This window comes from Zeus faber (genome assembly GCF_960531495.2).
Source record: "Zeus faber genome assembly, chromosome: 18".
NCBI classification, from domain to species: Eukaryota; Metazoa; Chordata; class Actinopteri; order Zeiformes; family Zeidae; genus Zeus; species Zeus faber.
This window is the reverse complement of record NC_137210.1, coordinates 5,974,687-5,998,455: the sequence shown is the minus strand read 5'-3', so window position 1 is coordinate 5,998,455 and position 23,769 is coordinate 5,974,687. Positions and strand designations below refer to the sequence as shown.

At 43.8% G+C, this 23,769-nt stretch overlaps 1 protein-coding gene across 1 annotated transcript in view; it reads left to right on the top strand.

Annotated features, from left to right (window-relative positions):
• Positions 1-23,769, top strand: part of LOC307244371 (rac GTPase-activating protein 1) — a gene marked incomplete at both ends in the record, with an annotated part of 32,737 nt that overhangs the window by 5,679 nt on the left and 3,289 nt on the right. The window contains 12 exons of the mRNA XM_080019520.1: positions 15,166-15,340; positions 16,040-16,242; positions 16,739-16,875; positions 17,047-17,119; positions 17,285-17,338; positions 17,442-17,537; positions 19,237-19,366; positions 19,481-19,626; positions 20,062-20,223; positions 20,439-20,534; positions 20,658-20,856; positions 22,039-22,144. Coding sequence (XP_079875646.1) covers positions 15,166-15,340; positions 16,040-16,242; positions 16,739-16,875; positions 17,047-17,119; positions 17,285-17,338; positions 17,442-17,537; positions 19,237-19,366; positions 19,481-19,626; positions 20,062-20,223; positions 20,439-20,534; positions 20,658-20,856; positions 22,039-22,144 — 1,577 coding nt within the window. The remainder of the gene's footprint in view (positions 1-15,165; positions 15,341-16,039; positions 16,243-16,738; positions 16,876-17,046; positions 17,120-17,284; positions 17,339-17,441; positions 17,538-19,236; positions 19,367-19,480; positions 19,627-20,061; positions 20,224-20,438; positions 20,535-20,657; positions 20,857-22,038; positions 22,145-23,769) is intronic.

Below are 23,769 nucleotides of genomic sequence, written 5' to 3'. Positions count from 1 at the left end.
ACCATTCAAAACAGTTTACAATACCGTGGTCTGCGTGCTAGATGACCTGCAAGGGTACCTGACCACACCACCAGGCACAGGCTGTTAGGAGGTATGCCGAGTGAACCCAGGTGCAGACAACAAGGCAGAGGTGAGGTGGCAAAAATAGAGGTTTACTCAAAACAAGTACAAAAACTGGGCAAAAACAAATAAGAAGTCTCGGGAGCTTGGAACAAGAGCGTTGTCATGAGGTTAGACAAACTCAAGACTGAGCGCCCGAGGACACAAACGACAGGGTCTAAATAGGGACGACCAAACGAGACACAGGTGAAACATATAACCTAATGAGGCAGGGTAATCAGGAACAGAAAAAGGTGAAGCAGAGCAACCTTGAAAAGGCAGTACTGGCGGCATCTAGTGGCCGATGCCGGTAGGACCCGGGCGAACCCTGACAGGACCCCCTCGTTCCTCCAGGGAGTGTCGGGTGGTGACGGCGGAAATCCTGGACCAGGTATTCATAATGGCCGATGGGTGTGTTGAAGGCGGTCTTCCACTCATCCCCCTCGCGGACACGGACGAGATTGTATGCGTTTCGAAGATCGAGTTTGGTGAAGATGGTGGCGCCTTGCAGTTGCTCGAAAGATGTGGACATGAGAGGAAGGGGGTAGCGATTCTTGACCGTGATCTTGTTGTCAGACCACGGTAATCAATGCAGGGACGCAGGTCGCCATCCTTCTTACCCACGAAGAAAAAACCTGCGCCCGCCGGGGAGGTAGAAGGGCGGATGAAACCTGAGGTGAGCGCCCCCCGGATGTACTCCTCCATGGCTGTAGTCTCAGGGGCAGAGAGAGAGAAGAGATGTCCTCGAGGAGGGCAGGTGCCAGGCAGAAGGTCGATGGCGCAGTCATAGGACCGATGGGGAGGAAGCTTGGTGGCCCGTCTCTTGCTGAAGACCTCCCTCAGATCAGCATACTCGTGGGGCACTCGTGAAAACTCGGGATGGATGGGACCTTGAATACGGACTGGAGCCAGGACACGGACAGGAACTCCGGACAGGAGACTCGAGAGGGTGAGAAGATGGACTAGAACGAAGACAGGTGGTGTGGCAGGCAGGACCCCATTCGGTGAGACGCCCGGAGGCCCAGTCCAGATGTGGGTTGTGACGGGCCAGCCATGGGTAGCCCAGGACCAGTGGAAATTCAGGAGAGTGGATGAGGTGGAGCTGGATTACCTCTGAATGTTTTCCCTCCAGTGACAGCCAAAGGGGGGCGGTGAGATGGCACACGCTACCGGAACCCAGTGGTCTTCCATCCAGGGCTGTCACCGTGAGAGGATGCTCCAGAGGTGCCAGAGGGAGCTTTAGGGCTTTTGCTAGCCCTACATCCAGGAAGCTACCTGCAGCGCCGGAATCCACCATAGCTTGGAGGGAGTGATGTTGATCTCCCCAGGCGAGGGAGGCAGCCAGCAGGACCCTGGTCGTCTCGAGCTCGGGAGAGAAGGTTGGAGAGTTGGCTTTTCCCGAGAGCTCAGGGCAGGAAGAACGGAAATGCCCCGGGATCCCACAGTACAAGCAGCAGCGCTCCCTCATCCGCCAGTCACGTTCGGAACGAGAGAGCCGTGTGCTGCCTACTTGCATCGGCTCCTCCATCGAGGCTGGAGGCGGGCTCGGGACAGCCCGGAGATGCTCGGGAGGCCTCGTCCCCAGAGCTGCTCTGCGCGCTGGTATTGGTGAAGCGGGAAAAAGGCGTTCCCCTTGTCTCTCCCGGAGGCAGTTGTCCACCCGAATCGCTGTTTTCGATGAGCGTGTCCAAGTCCTCCTGCGCCTCCCGGGATGCCAGCTCGTCCTTGACACCCTCATTGAGACCCTCCTGGAAGGCCGTGATAAGTGCCTCGCTGTTCCATCCAGACGCCACTGCGAGGGTGCGGAATGCAATGGCGTAGTCCGCTACGCTGTCCCCCCTGACGGAGCCGGAGTAGCCGTGTCGACGCCTCCCGCCCACTGACTGAGTGGTCAAACACTCGGCGCATCTCCCCGGCAAAAGCCTGGTAGCTGGAGCAGGCCGGGGTTTGCTGATTCCAGATGGCTGTGGCCCAGGAGAGTGCTTTGCCTGTGAGTAGCGTGATCACGTATGCCACCTGTGAGCGCTGTGTGGGGAACTGTGAAGGCTGGAGCTCGAAAGCCAGGGAGCATTGTGTCAAAAAACCACGACAACCTCCTGGGTCACCGTCGTACCTCTCTGGCGCCGGCAGTCGTGGTTCGCGGTGATCTGGAGGACGCTGGTCCATGGGAGGCAGCGCTGGCGCAGGGGCCATAGGTGGAGCCTGTGCCTGGCTCTGCTGGACGTCCTGGGCGAGCGACTGCAGGTTGTCCAGGACCTGTTGGAGAACCCGCTCATGACAGCCAATCGCAGTCCCCTGGTGCGTCAAGGCCACTCGCAGGCGTTCCACCTCTGGAGCCTGACTCTCTGCTGGGTCCATGTTGTGGCTCAGTCTTGCTGTTAGGAGGTATGCTGAGTGAACCCAGGTGCAGAGAACAAGGCAGAGGCGAGGTGGCAAAAATAGAGGTTTACTCAAAACAAGTACAAAAACTGGGCAAACGCAAATCAGAAGTCTCGGGAGCTTGGAACAAGAGCGTTGTCATGAGGTTAGACAAACTCAAGACTGAGCGCCCGAGGACACAAACGACAGGGTCTAAATAGGGACGACCAAACGAGACACAGGTGAAACATATAACCTAATTAGGCAGAGTAATCAGGAACAGAAATAGGTGAAGCAGAGCAACCTTGAGAAGGCAGTACTGGCGGCATCTAGTGGCCGATGCCGGTAGGACCCGGGCGAACCCTGACACAGGCATCATCGTCTTGCACGGGCGAGGGAGCATTTACGCTGGACGAGGAACCAGTGGCTTCAGTGCTGTTCTCTGATGAAAGTCGATTCACGTTGAGCAGAAATGATGGCCGCCAACAATGTTGGAGACGTCAAGGAGAGCACTATGCATCAGCCACTGGTGTCACCAGACGAGCCTTTGGTGGTGGTGGTGTGACAGTGTAAGCAGGTGTGTCTAGTCAATACAGAACTGCCCTACACTTTGTGAATGGTACAGTGACAAGCCCATACTACCTGAATAACATCATTAATCCAGTCATTGTGCCCCTGCATGAACAACACAGGCCTTTATTTCATCTTCATGGACGACAATGCTCCAGCTCATCAAAGTCGCATCATTAGGGAACTTGCTGCTGGAGATTGGGGTACCTCAAATGGAGTGGCCTGCACTTTCTCCAGACCTGGATCCCATAGAAAACCTATGGGATCAGCAGAGTCGCCATGTAGAGGCTCGTCACTCTGTCCCCCTGAACCTCAATGACCTGAGGGCCGCCCTTCAAGAAGAGCGGGATGCCAGGCCTCAGCAGACAATAAGTCGACTTGTGAACAGCATGAGACGTCGTTGTCAAGCTGTAATTGATGCTCAAGGGCACATGACAAGTTATTGAGACATTGACATTTTTTGTTGTGGTAAACCCACCACTGTTGTTGGCTTTTGTTTCAATAAATTGTTTGAGATGAGGAAATCACCATTGCATGCTTCTACTTACATTTTTTTACATTTTTAGTCATTTAGCAGACGCTTTTATCCAAAGCGACTTACAATTATCCAAACACCGACGGATGCATCCATCAGGAGCAATGAGGGGTTAAGTGTCTTGCTCAAGTACACTACAGCATGCTAGCAGGAGGAGCCTGGGATCGAACCAGCAACCTTTAGATTACTAGACCACCAGCTCTACCTCCTGAGCTACCATCCCCCCCCTACTTAAATGCCCTACTTTCATGAAATACCACTGTAGCGTGAACTTTTTATATTTTCCATAAATTTCACCTGAAAAATATCCCTAACTTTTTATACATGTATATTGATATATGTGTATACATACATACATATATATACACACACACACACACACACACACACACACACACACACACAAACACACACACAAACACACATATAAAAATAGTAGTGTGCCATTCTCATCTGGTTCCATACTGTGCTTGTATAAAATAAACACAAAACTTTCAGAAAAACATTCCTCTATGTTCTTTGTGACGATTCTTCTTCTTCTTGTCGTGTCCACAAAACAGTCAGTTACAAGGCTTGGCTAGATGTGGTTCAGCCACAGCTGAACACATTTCTGTCCCTTCTCATTAATCTCTGCTAAGTCCGATGCTGTGCAGGGCTGTTACAGCAGGGGACATATCAGGATGAGCTTGAGACAATGAATGACACAAAAACAACATCAAATAGTAGGGTAAGCATTGAGGTGATAATGTACATAATAGCAGTGTAAGGTTTAGAAGATAAGGTAATTCAGGTATTTGAGTTACCATATTTCCCCAAATATAAACAGTTACTCAACTAAAAACAGGGCCTCTATTAAATGGCGGGGTTGTGATCCGAACAAACAAATAAAAGCCTGAACCCTACCTCAAATTCAAGTTCAAGATCATGAGATTATTTGTTACATACATATACATACGGTCATAAATATATGCAGTGAAATGTCATGACACCCGGTGATGACGTAAAATAAGCTCTATAAGCTCTTTAAGCCCTCTCTAAAAATACTAAAATGTGCGTAATCGACACAAGGTGTTTGCACAGGCGGCCGCAAGGGGAGGCGCCACAATCGCGATTCTGGGTTCTATAATTATATAATTAATTGTCTGTGTTGTATTAAATATACATTTAAATCCTTCAAGGACTTGGAAAAGAACTTTGCCGTTGATATTTTAATAGCCAGGACTTCTACTCTGTAAGGGTAAGTGCTGGAGGTAAGTTAAGGTAAGTTTCATTAACACCAGGGTTAGGGGAAAATCCAAGGATGAACTACCGGTGCCTGTTTCACAGAATGTGTACAGTATGACGGTTTGGCATAATGAACATTTCTGCTGCTTTACTGTAAATGATAAATATATGAATACAATCAAACTATCTTCAACACCTTGTTGTCTGCAACTTATTGTGTGAAAGGTGAACCTAACTCTGAAAATTTGAGCGAGGGGTTATTTTGTCCGACATTGTACTGTGTGCGCACCTTATAAGTGACTATTACTTATTACTAATACTCTATGGAAATACTTATTTGAAGTATATTATTAGTATCTATCGATCCCTGTTGCTTTTCTTAACTTCAACTAAGGCACACATTCAAGTATAATTGACCAACTGTGCATTATGACGATTGATTGTATGAGATCATTTTTATCTTTATTGCTGTATCACCCGTAATTGTTTATCACATGTTTTTGTTTTTTTACCTATTGCTTCCAACTTTCTGTTTTTTTTTTTTTTCGTTTTTTTTTAATAATAATTCGTTTCATAGCCTTCCAGTCTACAGCAGACCGCAGACAAGGCCTTGGGCAATCTCTTTGTTTACACTTAATGGCTGATCATCGTCTGTCACCCAATAGGTTTGTAAGCCCTAACACCTAACCCATATATTTGCAAACGCAGACCCATTGACCAAAATCCACTTTACTATCATATGGCGATTTATTTAATAGTTGGCAACTAATCCGTGAAGTAAACCATGGAGTTTAAACTGTATCAACAGCAAAACAATTTTGAATCTTGAGTGTTCAGAAGGACCCAGATACTGTTTAGTCTCTTTAACGTTTGTACAAATTACTATTATACCCCTGTTGTTGATTTTATTCCATCGACATTTATTGATTGATTTTTAACATTTTACTGTGCCATTGTTGTTTTTTTTTCAAATTCAGAAAATCAATCTATATAATGGGGGGGTCTGATGGGGGACCGTTTCACTGACAGAGTCTCAAATACAGAAATTTGTTGTAATATTTAATAATAATTAGATAGTTCAAAAATCCTAAATATGAGATCAAAAGGCCGAAGACTAGAAACTATAAATCCACACACTTGGTCACTTTAAAAGGAGGCTAGGATAGGCTTCTTTAAAACTAGTCACTTTAATTTATATAAGTATTGCATACCTGTTTTGTCTTACCTCTTAGTAGTATATTGCAGTTTTTGTCTTACAACACTGTGTCTATCTTCCCATTCAGTACAACACTGCATTGTTGTGGCCCACCACTATTTAAGATGTCCACTATCAAGATGACTCACTGTCATAATTGTCTGGATTTTATTTTGTCTTTCTTTTAGGTAAATACTTTATACTACTTTATATTACTTACACTACACGACTTCTTTCCATTTTAGATTTAAAAATTTTGTTTAAAAATTAACTGTTCTATTGTAATCACTAATTACCCTTATTTTACGTATTATTAAAGTTGAGTTGGCTCTGAGATGAAGAATCTTGTTAATGGTAATGATCCTTCCATTGTAATCAAGTATTGGTCAATGACCTAGTTTGAGTGCTCTCATTACAAAGCTATTCAACTTTGTAATTTAACATTACATTGCATTTATCCAAAGCGACTTACAATTATTCAAACACCGATGGACGCAGCCATCAGGAGCAATTAGGAGTTAAGTGTCTTGCTCAAGGACACTACAGCATGCTAGCAGGAGGAGCCTGGGATCGAACCAGCCACGTTTAGATTACTAGAGGACCAGCTCTACCTCCTGAGCTACCATCCCCATTTAAAAAAAAAATAAAATGTAAATTAAACAGCTGTGCAACATATAGATTCAAATGAATTATTAAGACCTGTTCTCATTCATATTGCACTTTGAAAGATGACCTCAGGGTCTGGGGTGAAATTCTGAAATCTCTGTCTGGAATGTGATTATGTTTTTTGTGAAGTTAGCGCTATCTCATGGTGACAGCCATGGTGGTTGGCTGGAAACTGGCTAAAACTTGGTTGCAATTCGGCTGTCAACTGGCTGGAGGAGGCCTCTTCAAGAGGCTCCTACTTTATGTGTGCACCTCATTGGTGCAGGCTCTTCTCGTGTGCTCTGGGACTGGGTTATGCCCCCCAGGGCCCGGCGTGGGTGTTGCTCCGCGGGCTTCCGGCTTTGGGGGCTGGGGGGTCTTCTGTGGCTGCAGGGCAGGGTGCTTGGGTCTTTCATGAGGCTGTGGGGTGCCTGTATGGCTGTGGGCCTCAGGGGTGGCTTCGGGGCCTTTTTCGCTGCTTGGAGGCGTACGATATAATACAGACCTCATACACCAGAGGCAATTGGCACAAGTCCTGTGCTCTCACCAGTGGACACTTCACACGCACACACACACACACACAAACCACCATCACCCTCCTTGAACACACTCACAACACCCTCCTGGTTACACCCCTCTCCTTTCCTCCCTCATTTACTGCAATAACTATGACAGGAAGAGGCCACGTGCCGATTTGTTGTTCCAGTTTAATTAACTCTGTTTTGTCGATAAATGTTGTTGTCCGATGTTTCAATGCTTATGTTTTTCCATGTACAATGTATGTTGTTGTTTGGTTCTATGTTTATTTGTCTCACCTGTGGTGATTCCCCCCCTCTTGGAGTACTGATTTGTTGTTTATAGACCAAAACATGGTAAGATCATTCTCCAAAGAGGGGTATTGGTGGCGGTTATAAAAAAATAAAAAATTAAATGTAGATATTTTTTTAAAGTATCAAAATAATGAAATTAATATAGGTTTATGGGACATGTGTAACGGGTGTGGTTAGGACCCAATTGCAGCACAAAGACAGGCAGGGATATTTGGTAATGTCTTTTATTTGTAGAGCGGACGGAAGACAGGCAGGGAGCAGGCAGGATACATCGTCGGGGACAGGCAGGTTCGATAACCAGGAGTGCAGACAGAAGACAGGCGGAGGGGCAGGCAGGATACGTGGTCGGAGCGAGGCAGAGTCGGTAGCGGGGAATCAGTCCAGAGAACGCTGGAGCGTCTGGTGCAAGCATCGAAGACAAACTGGCAATGGGTGACTGGTGAGAGAGGCATATATAGTGGTTAGATTACAGATCGGGAACAGCTGTGTGCGCAGGTGAATGGAGTTGGACTAATGGGACAGGTAAGGAGGGGGTGGGGAAGGTAGATGAAGGCGGAGATTATGACACCATGAAGGCAGTTTGTATCACATGGTAACAAACATTAAAATTGAAATAACACATAATATAAAGTATAAAAGGTGTGTGTCTATATATATATATATATATATATATATATAGTATAAAAAATACAGTATCAAAATAATGTGATGGATGTTATTATTATAGTGTTATTATAGTGTTGATAAGTGTTTAAAAAGTGTTATCTTATCTTACCTGCTCCTATTGTCTGTAAACTGAGTGATATTTCATCTTAACCAAGCCTACAGTATGTTTAATAAAAAGCCACAGCGTACCGTAGGCTAGGTTGTACCACTCTGACTAAAGGAGTCTCTGTCTGTCATTAATCGACCGCTAATGCAGACTGTCAGTCATTTAATTTTGAGCTGTCAGGTTCAAGACATTAGTATCCATCCTTAAAGACGCTCTGGGATTGACAGAATCCCAGCCAGAGCATGTGATCTTAACATAGTCGATAAAACGCTGAGGATGTGAGGTGGGGTGAGATGGCGTAGAGTCCCAATGGGCTCCCCGCATCCAATGAGCTGTTTAATGTTAAACTAAGACTTCACACGCTTCATCCGTCAGAAATAGTCAGTCACTGCCTGGCGCTCGAAAAAAGCAGACGCAGATGAAGGACAAATATTATAAATATTTAGTCAGAAAAATAATCGGTTCCTTGATGGCTTAACTTGTAGGAGATGTGTGTTAGTGTCTGTGTATGTGTGTCTGACAAGCTTTTTAACTTGAGCTTTTACACCATCACTGTAATTATTTTATTTTTTTTGAGCGCTCAAATTGGTGATTGCCACCTTGTCCTGTCTCCATGCTTGGCGTCACCCGACGCTCTCGGGGCTGTTTTGTTGTTGTGCTTTTGACTTTTTGTGACAGCCATTTCAGAGAATCGTTACAAGAGAAAAGAAGGGAGAAATGGAAGCTGTCAAATAGAAGAAAACACCACAAAATGAAAGCGGCTGCCTGGTGGCCTGAGATGCTTTTAAATAAGAAAAAGAAAAAAATTCTAAAGTTGCAATCAATTATAAGCTTCTTCTTAAGCTATTATAACCTTCTTTTTCAAATTGCAGCAGAACCATGTACATGACATTGGCAGCGGCAGGAGCTGTGACTTGCATTGAAAAAGGAATTTTTCAACTCATGTAACATGATTTGGGTCGACAGTACTACCAAAAGTGACATCAGTCAAGTTTTGTTTTTTTTTGGAATTAGAACTGGGCCTAAAACTAAATAAATAAGTCACGTATATAAAATAACGACGTTATTGACATTAATGATGAATGTCACCATGTTCACTATCAATACATTTTACACTAATATAATTTATTTTAATAGAAGTTAGTGTATCTTTTCTCGCACTTTGCAAACACTATATAAAGGGTGTATTAAACTCTCGTTCATAGAAAAATGGTAATGTCCAAGTGATCAGGCTCCTCGCTGAAAAAAAGAAAGCTCTCCCATTTTCCCTCACATTGTGATGCAAAACCCAGACGCAATTCATCCGACGGCCACTAGGGGAGGATCCGATTGTCGGATGGGTACACGGATTCGGTGTGAAGTGACTGTACTGTACCTTCACAGGTATACAACCGATTTAGCCAGGGGCTGCTTTTGTAGAACAAATGCAATTGTTGATAGCAATGAGCTCACAACTTAACCATCCATTTTCCTTGATTATAAATAGCAGGTATGGAATTAGAGTCCTGATAGAATCCCTCGTAAAAAGATAGACTTTGTACTTGCTTTGTAGATCATATTTAGCTGACAAACAGCACAATTTCAATTATAAGACAAACAGACCAACTTCTGCGATGATAAACATTTTCTCTTTCCAACATTAACTACTCTAAGGAAGACAATTACTTGCAATGTCATTTTCCCAGAAAGAAATGAGTCTCATAAATAGATGCTCCGACTCATTTAAATCGACGGGCCGAATGAATCATAATGTCCTATTATCGTCCGCTGATTATTTTGAGTGTTTTCTAAACAATGTTATTATAAATGCTAAAATTGAACTCTCTCAATCAGAATGACATTTTTATCTCTGTGGCAAGACGTAAGTATTTATATTTTAGAGGGAATAAAAACTAATGTTTCTCAGAATCACAGGGAAATTAAATGCCCGGGTAGAGCGATATGTGGACCGGAGCTTAAGGGGAAGGGGGTGAATTAATAAGAAAGTAAGCCTTTGCATATGCATGGCTGGAAGTAATATCAAAGTTTAAGGGACAGTGGCAGTAGAGGAATGATGGTCGATTGGATGGAAGGCAGTGCGCAACGGACAAAGAGATATCAAAACTTGCTGCACACAAAAGAGTCCATTCAGACGGCTCTGGCCCTGTTCTCATTTAAACTGACGTACTGTCATAGAATTTGGATGATGAAAGTGGCCACCTCAAGGCTCACCTGGAGGACTTTGCTTTCCTTTTTTCCTCTGCCAGACGCATCGAGTCTCATTTCCATGACAATGATAAGAGTAATATTGTGCATTTCAAATATTCTTAAGAATGTTTAAAACCTGCGTAGATCTTAGATAGCCCTGCGCTTCAGCCCTGTTTGTCACGGGGCTCACGGACGCTGCCGTTATATCGCCGACCAAACGCAACCAAAACCGCAGCGAGAGTGTGTGTGTGTGTGTGTGTGTGTGTGTGTGTGTGTGTGTGTGTGTGTGTGTGTGTGTGTGTGTGTGCGACGGTTAAACCTTAACGCTGCTTGTGACTTGCGGTGCATAAAAGAATACATCGAAATGCTCGATTTACGTGTGTGGACTTCAATAAACGATCCCCTATGACCACCCTGTGGTTTCTGCATATGCACGCCTCCATACACCTTACTCATGTATTTTTGAAATGGGTCCGTCACACTTTTTATTTGGAACTGGGTGTAAAAGCAAGCAAATGAGTCACATATATAAAATAATATTTTTAACGTTAACATCGGCTGTCACCCAATTCACGATCAATAAATCTTTTAGATAAGTGAATTGTGTGAATTTATTCTCGCACTTTGCAAACACTAGATTGAGGGGGTTTTTAACTGTCATTCATGGTGAATGTCCAGCTGTGCAAACTACTGGCTGTTGTACTGGAAAAAATGAGCTCGCCCATTTTCTCTGACGTTCTGTATTCTGTGAGGCGAAAACCGGACACGGTTCATCCGACGGCCGCTTAGGGGTAGGATCCGACTGTCTGTTTTCGGATTCGGTGTGAATCGAGATTAAGACACAATACGATAACTTCCAAGCTTCCAAAGAAGATAGAAAAAAACACCCCTTGATTTCTTAGTCGTGAAATATCACGGGAGAGTCAACAACCGTAATTCAGCTTGGGCATGCGTCTGACTGTGGCATCCAAACCTACAAAACTCCTTCCCAGCCTGGCGGAGTTTATGAAATATGAATTTGTTCAGTGTTTCTTTTTTTTCATTTAGATAAACCGAACAGCTGCAGAGGGATCTCCAAAAACCCAGCAGCAGGCCTAAGGTCGGCCAAACACAACAGAGCTGTGCTCAAACTCTGTAATGGTAGGGGTCAGCCAGAAATACACACCACTCACACACTACTCACACACAACTTGCCCAGAACAAACACCCACAGTGCCCTCTGCTGGGGGTACCCGAGTGCTCCCCAGCAGTAACTCCCCCCAGCATCGTTTAACAAGGAAAATGCAGTATTTATTTGCCAAGGGGCGGAACAGTTGGGAACAAAACAGGCCGAAGGTAAAGTTAGCCAACGGATTTCAGGAGAAACATAAAAAAAATAAGATTCAATTGTTCGCCTACCCTATTAGGCTCCATTAAACCTCAGACAAAAAGGAGTATCTTCGATGCAGCCTGTGGCGATCCCCTGAAGATTCATTACTAAATAAACGCAATAGAAAAGGCATATTTATGAAAAAAATGAAAAGAAAAGAAAAGGAGGGCAATGAATTAGATCAAATACTGGAAATTAAATCAAACTTCAGCACACACTGACTAGCCGAGAACTTGAATTTTCCAAAGAGGATTTAGCAGCCTCTGAGAGCCTGATAGAGTGCTACGGTGGCTCACTGATCTGTCTCTCAAATATATAATCCCTTCCAATTCGTCCCCTTGCTCCCTGGGAGAAGCGAGAGGCTGATTTGTTGGTCGAACGTAACTACAGTTTGACAAGGCGCCGTAAGTCTCACTGTGCTGGAGCGCTCTGACAGCTGCTACCAGCAAGGCAAAGCTGTCCCTCGAGGACAGGGTGTTCTGCGTCTTCCTTTTTTTAAATGTGAGAAATGTGCAAAATGATGATCTTATGGAAATGACGCAAATAATCACAGTGCCGCCCTCCGTGAACAGTGTTGCATTATGCAGTGGAATGACTAGTGTTCCATCTACTCACCTCCGCGGCACCCGGAATCCAGAGTGAGGGTGTGCATGACTGATAAATATTACAGAAGGTTACATTTGGACTATCCACCCTGTTACATAAACCCCACAAAGCATCCCAAAGCCACATTATGAATAATCTCTTGAATCTTGAATCTTGAAGGTTTCACTTGGTGCTCTCCTGCCTGACCCCTCCTGACTCTACATGTAAAATAAAAACACATTGTCTTTATTAGGACAGTGTGTTAGGTTTGAGGTCTGGCAGTCCAGTATTGAAATACTGTGTCCGTCGACCGGCGCAGCCATAAGCTGGAGTCTGGACGCTCATTCGTCCTCCTTTTGAGATCATCCCTATTTTATACTAAATCTAATGGTATATAATAAACAAATAAATAAATAAACAAACAAACAAACAAATAAATAAATAAATAAACACACAAATAAAGTGATCGCGGGCCCATGTGTCCCATTCCTCTGAATAAAGGAAATAAAAACATTGCGTTTTTATTTTAGATATATTTAATTGAACTCAATTTCCTTATTTAACGAAACAAAAAAAGCACCGTGTGCAACGCGGACACTCGTTCACGCTAAATATTTTTTGGAAAAAGGCGACCATTATGGCCAAGTGCTTCAGAAAAACCTCTGTTCGAATGGAAGTCAACGGAAAAGAAGAAAATATCTTGCTTGAAATACAGTCAATTACAGTCAGTCATTATTTTTGACTCCAATTCATTTTGCACCAGCGTTGCCAGAGGTACGAAAATTATCGCTGTTGGATGATAATTGGGCCCACTGTACGAATAATTGTAAAAAACCCTAAATGTACGATAATTGAAACAGGTTTTCTTCATTATATTGAAGTGGAGCTGATGTGGAACTATGCTAATTATTAATCTTACGTGAACTAAATAATAATAATAAATTCATAAATAATGAAATACGAAATACGATAATTCTGGAGTCCTTGTACGATTTTTTTGTTTTCGGTATCAGGCAACACTGTTTTGAACTAACTGTCATTAGTGCGCCCTCTAGTAGATATTTCCATAGATTCACATAATGGAGTTTGCTTACATGAATTACATGCTGCCACTAGTGATCGAAAATGACACCTTTTTGAGCTATTTCATGTTTTTCCCGTGACGCCCGTTACACAGTCAATGCCATCACTTTTCTTCTAGCAAACAACTTTTTTTAACGGTAAAAGTTCACCTGTTGAAACACTGCATGGATGCAATTATAGGGAGGTGAAGTTTGACGGTTGCTATGGCCTCTGTTGCCGTTTTTGGAGGATCCCTTCCATTCAGTTGCATAGAGAAGTAGCTAAAATATACCAAATGTACAAAAATGGAGAAAGGAAGGGAGAAAAAGAAAGGGCCGAGGTTTCACAAGAGATGTTTGCAATATTTTCTGTGGCGGTTTTTCACCTAACAAGACTTCTAAGACGTCTTTTAACTCGAAAATGCCGACCGACATTCACAGTCAATGCGATGGATTCCCCCAAACATGGCGGTCCCTATTAAGATAGTGAGGCAAGACTTGCAAACCATTTGGCCGTATTGAACAAAATATTTTCAATGACACTGGAGTCGGGAGTCACTTGGGCAAAATAGTTTGTTTGTTGGTCGGTAACTGCCGCCGGCACACACGCCGGCTCTACACCGAACGCAACAAATCATTTGTTGTGTTGAGTGTGCGAAATCTTCACAAATGATTGCGACATCTTGCGTCAAACGGAACTTGGTTTAAAACTAAGTCAATAAGTTACGTATAAAATAATGACGTCATCGCTGGCATTGGGTTCATTACATTTCACTGCATATATGTATGGAAGTATGTATATGTATGTGACAAATAAAAATAAAAATCTTGAATCTTGGGTGTCTCTCCATATTTATTATCAATAAATCTGTTTTTATATGAATCAACTGTGTGTATTTATTTATTCTTTATTTGTGCGCACTTTGCAAACACAATGGAAAGGAAGTTTTAAACTCTCACCATGGAAAAATGGCAAATGTCCAGCTGAGCAAACTAATGGCTGCGGTACTGGAGCCGTGCTCGTGGTATTTTGGGATGGGAAGCCGGCGACAGGCTTTCACCGAGCCTTGAGCCCCGACGGTGAACTAAAAGATCCACATCAAGAGAAGAGAAGAAACTTTAATTATCACGCCACACTACAACACATGCACACGCTTTGGATGGTGGCTGGTGAAATGAGGCCTCTGCATTCAACCCAACCCGGCTTGTTATAATAATAATTACCATTCATTCATTTCGGAGGACTAAATGAACGTGTTATGGCTGATTTACGCTCTGCATTCCTCCAACAGATTTATTTCGACGTAAGTTAACTCATGAATGTTGGCGGATCCACACTTTGCACTTTGAGAGGATTTGGCTAAAAGACTGTCTGGGACCTACAACCTCTCTCAGCAACAGTTTTTGACAGAACGAAATGATGATTACCGGGGGGGGGGGGGGGGGGAATTCCACCGACCGCTCCTCTGACTCTCGCTTATCGTTCACCGCTCGGCCTCCCTCGCTCGTCCGTTACACGCCACCAACCGATCACCGGCATCGAGCGACTCCTCAAGCACCGGATCTGGAAAAACGAGACGAGCTTTTCATCGCCGCGGGAGTCGCTGGAGCGGCAGCTTGCTCTGATTGGCTGCCGATGTCACGTGGTCAGACCCCGCCCCCCCCCCCCCCCCCCCCCCCCCACACACACACACACACCTGCGCCCTCAATTAACGGCCGTAATTCGTTCACCAGACGCCGTCACCAAACACGACGAGGTGCACCTGCACGCTGGGTGGTGGTGGTGGTGGGTGGGGAGAGTCGCCGTGCCAAGCAGAAATGGAGGACTCTCGGGCGATTTTGAAGCCGAGTCTGGCCTTGTGCCTGGAGAGGATAAAGATGGAGGGCAGCGCACTGAGCTCGGAGCTTGGTGAGACCGCCTGGAAACGGGAGGGGGGCGGGCGAAGTCCCCGGGTGGAAGGATGGCGCCGTGACGTGAAATGAGTAAAAACTCGACGGTTAAGGTTGACACAATTGATCCTGCCCCCCTGTCCTAAAAAAAAAAAAAAAAAAAGCCTTAAAATGGGTTAAATTGAGCCCTAACAGTCATTCGATAATCCTGTATTTCACTATGTGGTTTTCATTTCCGCGTCAACAAACATTTCGAGTTAAGGCGTCCGTGCGTGTCGCTGTGTCAACATGAGTGGAGTTGTTCTGCGTCAGTCAACATTCCTGATGTGTTAAAACCCCAAATCTGCCCAACGCTTTATACGTTACTTTATACTTATAGTACCTAGTCACTTACACTGCTTCCTGACCTAAATAAAACTGTTATGACTGTAATTTATGGAACAATCTAGTTCATCACCTACCCTAGTTCTGTCTAATACTTAACTCTACACTGTACCAAATGAATAGACGTTTTCTTTATTCTTGCCTGAATTGTTACCTGGACTCAATTCAATATTAGAGATTAGTAATTGTCCAAAGATTGCTCTAAAATGTTTCTTGAGGGTTTTAAAATGTCTCGCACTCAACTCTGCTACCCGCAGACACCCTTGGTTGGTAATTGTTTTTATTGATTGACTGTTTTGTGTGTGTGTGTGTGCGCACTGACTGCTGTCTCCAGAGCTGGCGGAGGTGGTGAAGAGCCTGGAGGGCAACAGGAAGAAGTGGCTCCACGCCGAGCTGGAGCTGAAGAAGTACAAGGAGCTGCTGGTGAAGTCGGACGTGGCCAAGGCCGCCCTGGAGGTCCAGCTCAAACACGCCCGCAACCAGGTGGACGTGGAGATCAAGAAGCGCTACAAGATCGAGTCTGACTACCAGTACCTGGTGCGGTGGGATTATGTTTATAAAAAAAACAAAAAAAGTCTGGTCACAGTTGTCTTCAAACACCTAAAACACTAGTATTGATACAAGCCCATCAAAATGGGCTACCATAGACCCGGTAGGGTCGATCTCATCAAATCGCCATAGAATGTCTGAAATGAATTGATGCACATATATACAGAATGTGAAATAATTAATTCCAATGCTAACCTACACAATGCTTACTATGTGGGCCACTTGGTTGTTTCTTACTATTATATTTTGGTGGGTTTTTCTTTTTTTATTTAAAAAAATTCATTTTGGACAGTTTTATGGTGGTTTCATGATTCACTGGGTTTCAGCCAGTAATTGCTCTGCTCTTTGGTCTCTCACAGCCCTTAATTGTACGCTGCTGCTGCTGCATGGCTGCTCAACCTTAACACGCAGCAAAGGCTTGATCTGTTTATCTTGTGTTTTCTTTTCTTTTTTCAACTTGTTTATTTGGAGCTTGTTTTTGCAGCAGCGGCAGATGCGCGTGATGTGTGACATCCTGGTTCATGACAGCAAATCCAACGCGTGTCTGAATGACGAGCAGAAGTCTCTGCTGGCCACTTTCGACCCCAAGGGAGCAAACGTCACTCTGCACAAGAGTAAACGGTAAGCGGAAGCAACCGTCCTGCTGCTCTCCCCTGCTATCGGCTTCATTTTTTAAAATTAATTTTGTACTCCATTACGGGGGAGAAAAATCATTAGATGCCGGTTGGAATTGACTAGAAACTCCTCGTCTATTTATGTTTTATTTTATTCTTTATCTTTGTTTTCTCACAGGTTGTCAGTTATCGATGAGTCATCTTTCCTGTCACATTCTGATATCAGCTACGATAGAACAGATGATGACTTGGTTTGTCAATTTCAATTTAGGAAAGTTAAATGATTCTGTATTTGTTTATTTTTTTATTTTTTTGGTGTGCTATATAAAAAAAAAAAAAAAGATGGACCAATGCGATGTATCTGAAGGGAAGGTTTTAGTTGACTTTTGCTTTTGGCTTCGTACAAACGGGTTCAGGACCTGGACACAACTCTGATTAAGCCCCTGAGATCAAGAGCCAGAGAAAGGAGGGTAAGCGCGCGCGGGTGTGTGTGTGTGTGTCAACCTTTATGACATCTGAGCACTTGAACAGTGCTTAAAAGGGTTTCCATGTTTGGTGTCTGTGTGCTTTCAGCGCTCGTCCATGGGACCGGCAGTCTTTTCTGCAGCTGTTAAGCGAGGGCGACTCGGAAACAGTCCTGGAGATCTGGGAAGTAAGGCGGTGGAAAAGGTAAAGCCTTTTTGATTTATGGATTATTTGTCAAAAGAGCTGCAACCTGTAGTGTGAGCGGACCAACTCGGTTGCTGCCTCTTAGACGGACTTTGCGCTGATTTTTGCCAAGCTTTCCTATATCATAAATCGTCCAAGTGACATCAAGAAATGGGATGTAATTCGAAAAGGATTCATTGAAACATACGCACAAATCTTTCCAAGTTGCCATTTGCCGAGTACACGAGATGGCGTACATGTGTGCAGTCGGAACTGAAACAAATAAAATACCTCAAAGTACAAAGTTTGCCGGTGTGCAATAAAAACAACTTTGACTGTGGGCATTTCTGATCTAGTCAAAAAGCATAAAAACACATTAAGTTTCGGTAAAGGTCTAAGTCGATTTATTCACCACAGCATTACTACCTTGTGTTAAAAGAGCCGTAACAACCTAGTGAGAAACGGTAGGGACTCGGGGGAAGCACTCGCATCACACCTGTGATGCTTCACAGTTAACAAAACATTAGCATTCCCAGGTGTGGCAAGACTTTCAGTGGAACTGTAGAACAGGATGAATTGCTTTTTGTCATCCCCTGCCCCTACACGTGTGTGCGTGCGCGCACACACACACACACACACACACTCCAAGAGATGTCCGTTTGCATCTGATGTCTCATCCATCATTCCCTTTCTCCTCTCTCACTGACATCATCCTTCCTGTACGGACGTGCACACCTGTGCTCTCAAGTGGAAATACACCTGGATCATTGGCTGTAGCCAGGCTGCTGCCATTGGCAGAGTTCCTCACACACACAGTTTTTGGGATTTAAAGGGCGCCCATTATGCTCCTTTTCAACAAGTTAATCTAGGTCTCTGAGGTCCCCAAAACATGTTTTTGAAGTTCTTTGATGAATATACCACTCAGGTCCAGCCGTTCTAACATGCCTCTATACTCCTCTTGTTCCTGTTGTTCTGTTTGAGTGTCTCACTGTAAATTAAAATGATTTCACATTATCAGTCCACCAAAATCTGTTTCTGAACAAATTTTAGATGAGAAATAAGCCATCCATTTTCTGAATCTTCACTCATATTAGATCTACAAGGTCTCATTCAAAAGTTTGTTCCAGCTTTTGTTGCCGTGCTCCAAGCTTGTGGGAGACCTGGAAACCGGACGGGGGCTCTCGGACACGGGGATATTTTGTTTCATATAAATGTCAGAAAATACATATATCAAATAAAGACACTATTTTTATTGATTTTATTTGGAGAACTGCACAGCGGATTGTGCACCGCAGCTAAGTCTATTTACCACTTTTTTTTTTTCTTTTGTTTTTAAGAAACACACAGCAGATGTAATTTTAATACTTTCCATCATCTGCAGTTTCTTCACGGATAGTTGGTATTTGCTGATCTTTCTTTTAAAATATTTGGGTGAGCTACTCAGATTGGGGGTGCTTCTGATTCTACTGTGGGCCCTGTGGCGTACAAAGGGTACAAAAATCTATTTTCTGACAAAGGCTGCCCACAGAAAACTGACTGAGTTGTCTTATTTCACATTTTGTGTAGTAGGCCACAAATGTATGCACAAGCACTGAAAGTGAGTTTTTCATAATTAGTCCCCACAGTGAGTGCACTGTTCCATTCTAGCTGCTTTACTTGAACGTGATCGCCATTGTCTCATCCTTCATGTTGACCCGTCCAATGACTCTGTGCCATGCAGGAAGTGGAGACCATCGTAAAGGCCTCGGTCACAACTCCAGAGAGCACAGGTCCGATTCACATGGTTATCGACATTACCCAGGAGGCCCCTGAGAAGATATTATCCGAGGATCACCGTAATTTGGTGGCGGGTGAGGACGATGTCACGGCCTACCAATTGCCAAAGATTGGATTTCCTGTGTTGGAAAAAAATTGGGATTTCCTGTGTAAGACCTGCATTTGAGGCGGCCTCCTCACCTCCCCAGATCAGACGTCTGTATGGGGATCTCATGACGATGCCGTAGCAGAGCCCAGCGTGTTTCCAGAACCTGAGCCCCCCAGCATTGTCCAGCCACCGTTCTACACTCCCATTGCGGAGAAACCCCCGAGGCACGTGTTCTTCTCCAAAACGGTATGACTGTGACAAACCGCCTACTTTTTTCCAATCTTTAAGCAGGAGGAAAAGTACAAGTGCATTCTTTCGGGATAATTCAAATTAACTGTGACGGAATAATTAACACCTGCATAGGCTCTGACTACTTATTTTAATCTTCAATATTATGGTTATTAAATGTAAACAACAAAGAACTATATTGGTGTCTTACTGAATAACCCCCTTTAAAAGCTGTCAGGTTGGTTTACCACACAGGGATCTATACATTTGTCACAGGGCTGACAGTTTATGGGATTTCATTGGATGTTTTTTTGACAGATCCGTTGATTGTTGGTATCAACAGCGCTGTTTTGTCAAGCACTTGCTGAAAAGGTTCTCTTCTCAATGCCTTTTTTTTTTTTAAAGGCTTTCCAATCTTGCCGATTGATGCCACAGGTTACGGTTGCTTTTCAGGTGATTCGGCCTGAGACATGTGTGCCGTGCGGTAAGAGGATCCGCTTTGGGAAGATGGCGGTGAAATGCAGAGACTGCCGCGTGGTCGCTCACCCTGAATGCAAACCAAAGTGCCTCGGCGGCTGCTCTCCCTCCACCACTCCCAGTGCCCATGGACCGGGGGTATCTCAGCGAAGCTTTACTGACATCTGCTCACATATACACCAAGTCATCAGAATCAGAAATACTTTAATAATCCCAGGGAGAAATTACTTAAATTACTTATTGATGGAGGAATAGAACACTGTTGAATAAAGAATTCATTTTTGTGTTTTTGGAAATTCTACATCAATGGTGCAATATAGGAAACTAACTGGCTTTTTATTTTTTCTTCCCAGGACACATTAGAGCACTTTGCTCCCATGACTCAACCGCGAGTTCCTCTCTTGGTTTTTCAGTGTGTGAATGAAATTGAGAGGAGGGGGCTGAAGGAGGTAGGCTCACCCTGCGTGTCCACAAGTGCATTTCCCATCTGACTCATAGCACAAAAATATATATATTTTTTGTTTCCCTGGCCCTCCTTGTTGCTGCTCCACCGACCCTTCTCCCGCTCCCAGAGAGGGATTTACCGCGTTCCCGGGGGTGAGCGGATGGTGAAGGAGTTACGGGAGAAGTGCATCAACGGCAAAGGGTCCCTAATGCTTAGCAAGGTGGACGACATCCATGTTGTGTGTGGCCTTCTCAAGGACTTCTTAAGAAAGCTCAAGGAGCCACTCGTCACCTTCCGCCTCCACAGAACTTTCATACAAGCTGCAGGTATTAGATATTACCCACGTTTGGGATTGGATTTACTTAAAGTATATCTTGTGGGGAGAATGTAAAAACAATCATGTCCTAAAGCTCCAGATGGCATGGTTGGTTTTTATTTCAACCAAGTGAAAAATGAAAAGCACTAGAACTCACGCTTTATTTCATACATTAAGCATAAATGTCAAGAGTTGTCATTTCTTGAAGAGCCTGTTCAGAGGGTAATCTTTTGATTGTGGGCTTATTGTCTTGGCTGTGATTGCAGAGCAGGGAACGATTACATGGCCATATTGAGACCTAGGCCCTCACTTGGCCACAGCGCTGAGAAAAGCCGAATAGAGCAGCATCAACACAAGGAAAAATTGGCATCGTTTCAATGCAAAAAAGATACAAAGATATAAAGTTTACTGATAACATTTAATCTATGAACTCATTCTCCCTAAATGCATGTGTGCAAGTAATGGTGTTGCACAAAGGAGATTACCAGCAAGCCAGTCTTTCAACGATGTCCCTCTTTGCACAGAGGAGTCGTACTAGCAGACATTCACACTATAAATCACAACCTGAAAATCTCCTTAGTGCACATGGGTGGGTTAAAAAATAAATAAAATGCAGAGCCCTTCATATCAAAATACCACAACATGAATACGTTTCCTTCAGTTTTGGGGGGCGGCCAAAAAAAACGCAATGTCCATATAGTGCACAAACTTGGTGCCTAGGTAAATTGCACCGGCAGTACGCACAACTAGTTTTTTTTTTTTTTGTTGTTTTTTTTTTGAAGCATGTTCGTGTCTGTCTGCGGCTGGAAACACCTGATGCCCCAGGCTCACAAATGAATTTACTTAACCTTTTGGGATTTTCTTTCCATAATAAGCGACAACTCCCTGATGACTGCAAAATGAATCTAATCTCATTACTTTCCCCACACCTCATTGTCCTTTCAGCATATTCATTTCTGTTCACTAGATTATGTTGTCTGATGGGCAATAGAGGAAATTTAAGTCAAACAGTGTGTGTGCACCTCTGCATGGATTGTGGTTTTTCGTTGTAATACTCAATAATTCCAGCTTACTATATTGATGTGAAAACAAGCCTTTTCAAACAGTTTGTGGCCTTTTTCATTTTAAATTGTACTTTGCCCTGTTACTCATTGGTGCGTGACTATAAGCTCACAGCTGTTGTCTATACCAGAGATTCCTGATGAAGACAACGGTGCGGCCATCATGTACCAGACGGTAGGGGAGTTGCCGAAGGCTAATAGAGACACCCTGGCTTTCCTCATGCTTCACCTGCAGAAGTAAGACACTGTAAATTATGGCTTGTACCAATTGATTCAGCCTGAAAGCACTTTTTAAAGGTGCAGTGTGTAGAGTTTACAGAACAGTCTTGGCAGACATGTAATATACAGGTACATCTCATAAATAAGAATATCATGAAAAGGTTCAATATTTTGTCACTCATTTCAGAAAGTGAAACCCGTACACTACTCACAAAGAGTTAAGGATATTCAGCTTTCAGGTGAAATTTCAGGATAAACCTAAAATGCACTTTGACCTTTACAGGTGAACTTAATTTGAACTTCTCTAAACTTTTGAATGCACATGTCCAACTGTTCAGTGTTTTAGGACTTTTTGCACAACTTGCTGTTCTCTAACAAGGAGCTGAACGGCAAAAAACAGGTTTTTGATCCATAAATCGACCAATACATTTCCTGGTTCAATTAGAATTGGTATTTAAACAGTCCTCTTCATCATGCTGTTCACATTTTGACATCATGAGACCAAGACGACACCTAACAATTGATCAACATTACCTCGCCATTGTGAGGCTTCAAACAGGATGTTCTCAGAGGGAAGTGGCCACTGAGCTTAGAGTGTCACAGAGTCATCAGCAGGTTGCAACAGAGACTGGAAGAGTCACAGAAAGGCATAGAAGTGGACGTCCTTTGGCCACATCCCACACTGATGGCCGCTTCATTGTGAACAGTGCCCTGCGGAACCGGATGATGAATGCCACTCAACTCCAGGCACATGTAAGGGAGGTGAGAGGCACCCAAGTGTCACATCAGACCATTCAAAACGTTTACATCAGCGTGGTCTGCGTGCTAGACGACCTGCAAGGATACCTGACCACACCACCAGGCACAGGCATCATCGTCTTGCATGGGCCAGGGAACATTTACGCTGGACAAGGGACCAGTGGCTTCAGTGCTGTTCTCTGATGAAAGTCCATTCACGTTGAGCAGAAATGATGGCCGCCAACGATGTTGGAGACGTCAAGGAGAGCGCTATGCATCAGCCACTGTTGTCACCAGACGAGCCTTTGGTGGTGGTGGTGTTACAGTGTGGGCAGGTGTCTAGTCACTTTCTCCAGACTGAATCCCATAGAAAACCTATGTGGGTAGGGTGCCATGCCTCAGCAGACAATAAGTCGACTTGTGAACAGCGTGAGACGTCGTTGTCAAGCTGTAATTGATGCTCAAGGGCACATGACAAGTTAGACAGACATTTTTTTGTTGTGGTAAACACACCACTGTTGTTGGCTTTTGTTTCAATAAATTGTTTGAGATGAGAAAATCACCATTGCATGCTTCTACTTAATTGCCCTACTTTCATGATATATCACTGTAGCATGAACTTTTTACATTTTCCATAAATTTTACCCGAAAGCCAAATATCCCTAACTTTTTGTGAGTAGTGTATTATATACATTCATTACACAGTGAAATATTTCAAGCCTTTATTTCTTGGAATTTTGATGATTGTGGCTATAGATAATGAAAACCCAAAATTCAGTGTCTCAGAAAATTTTGAATATTACATAAGATCAATAAAAGGATATTTTAAACAAATGTCAGGCTTCTGAAAAGTATGTTCATTTCTATGCACTCAATACTTGGTTGGGCCTCCTTTTGCATGAATT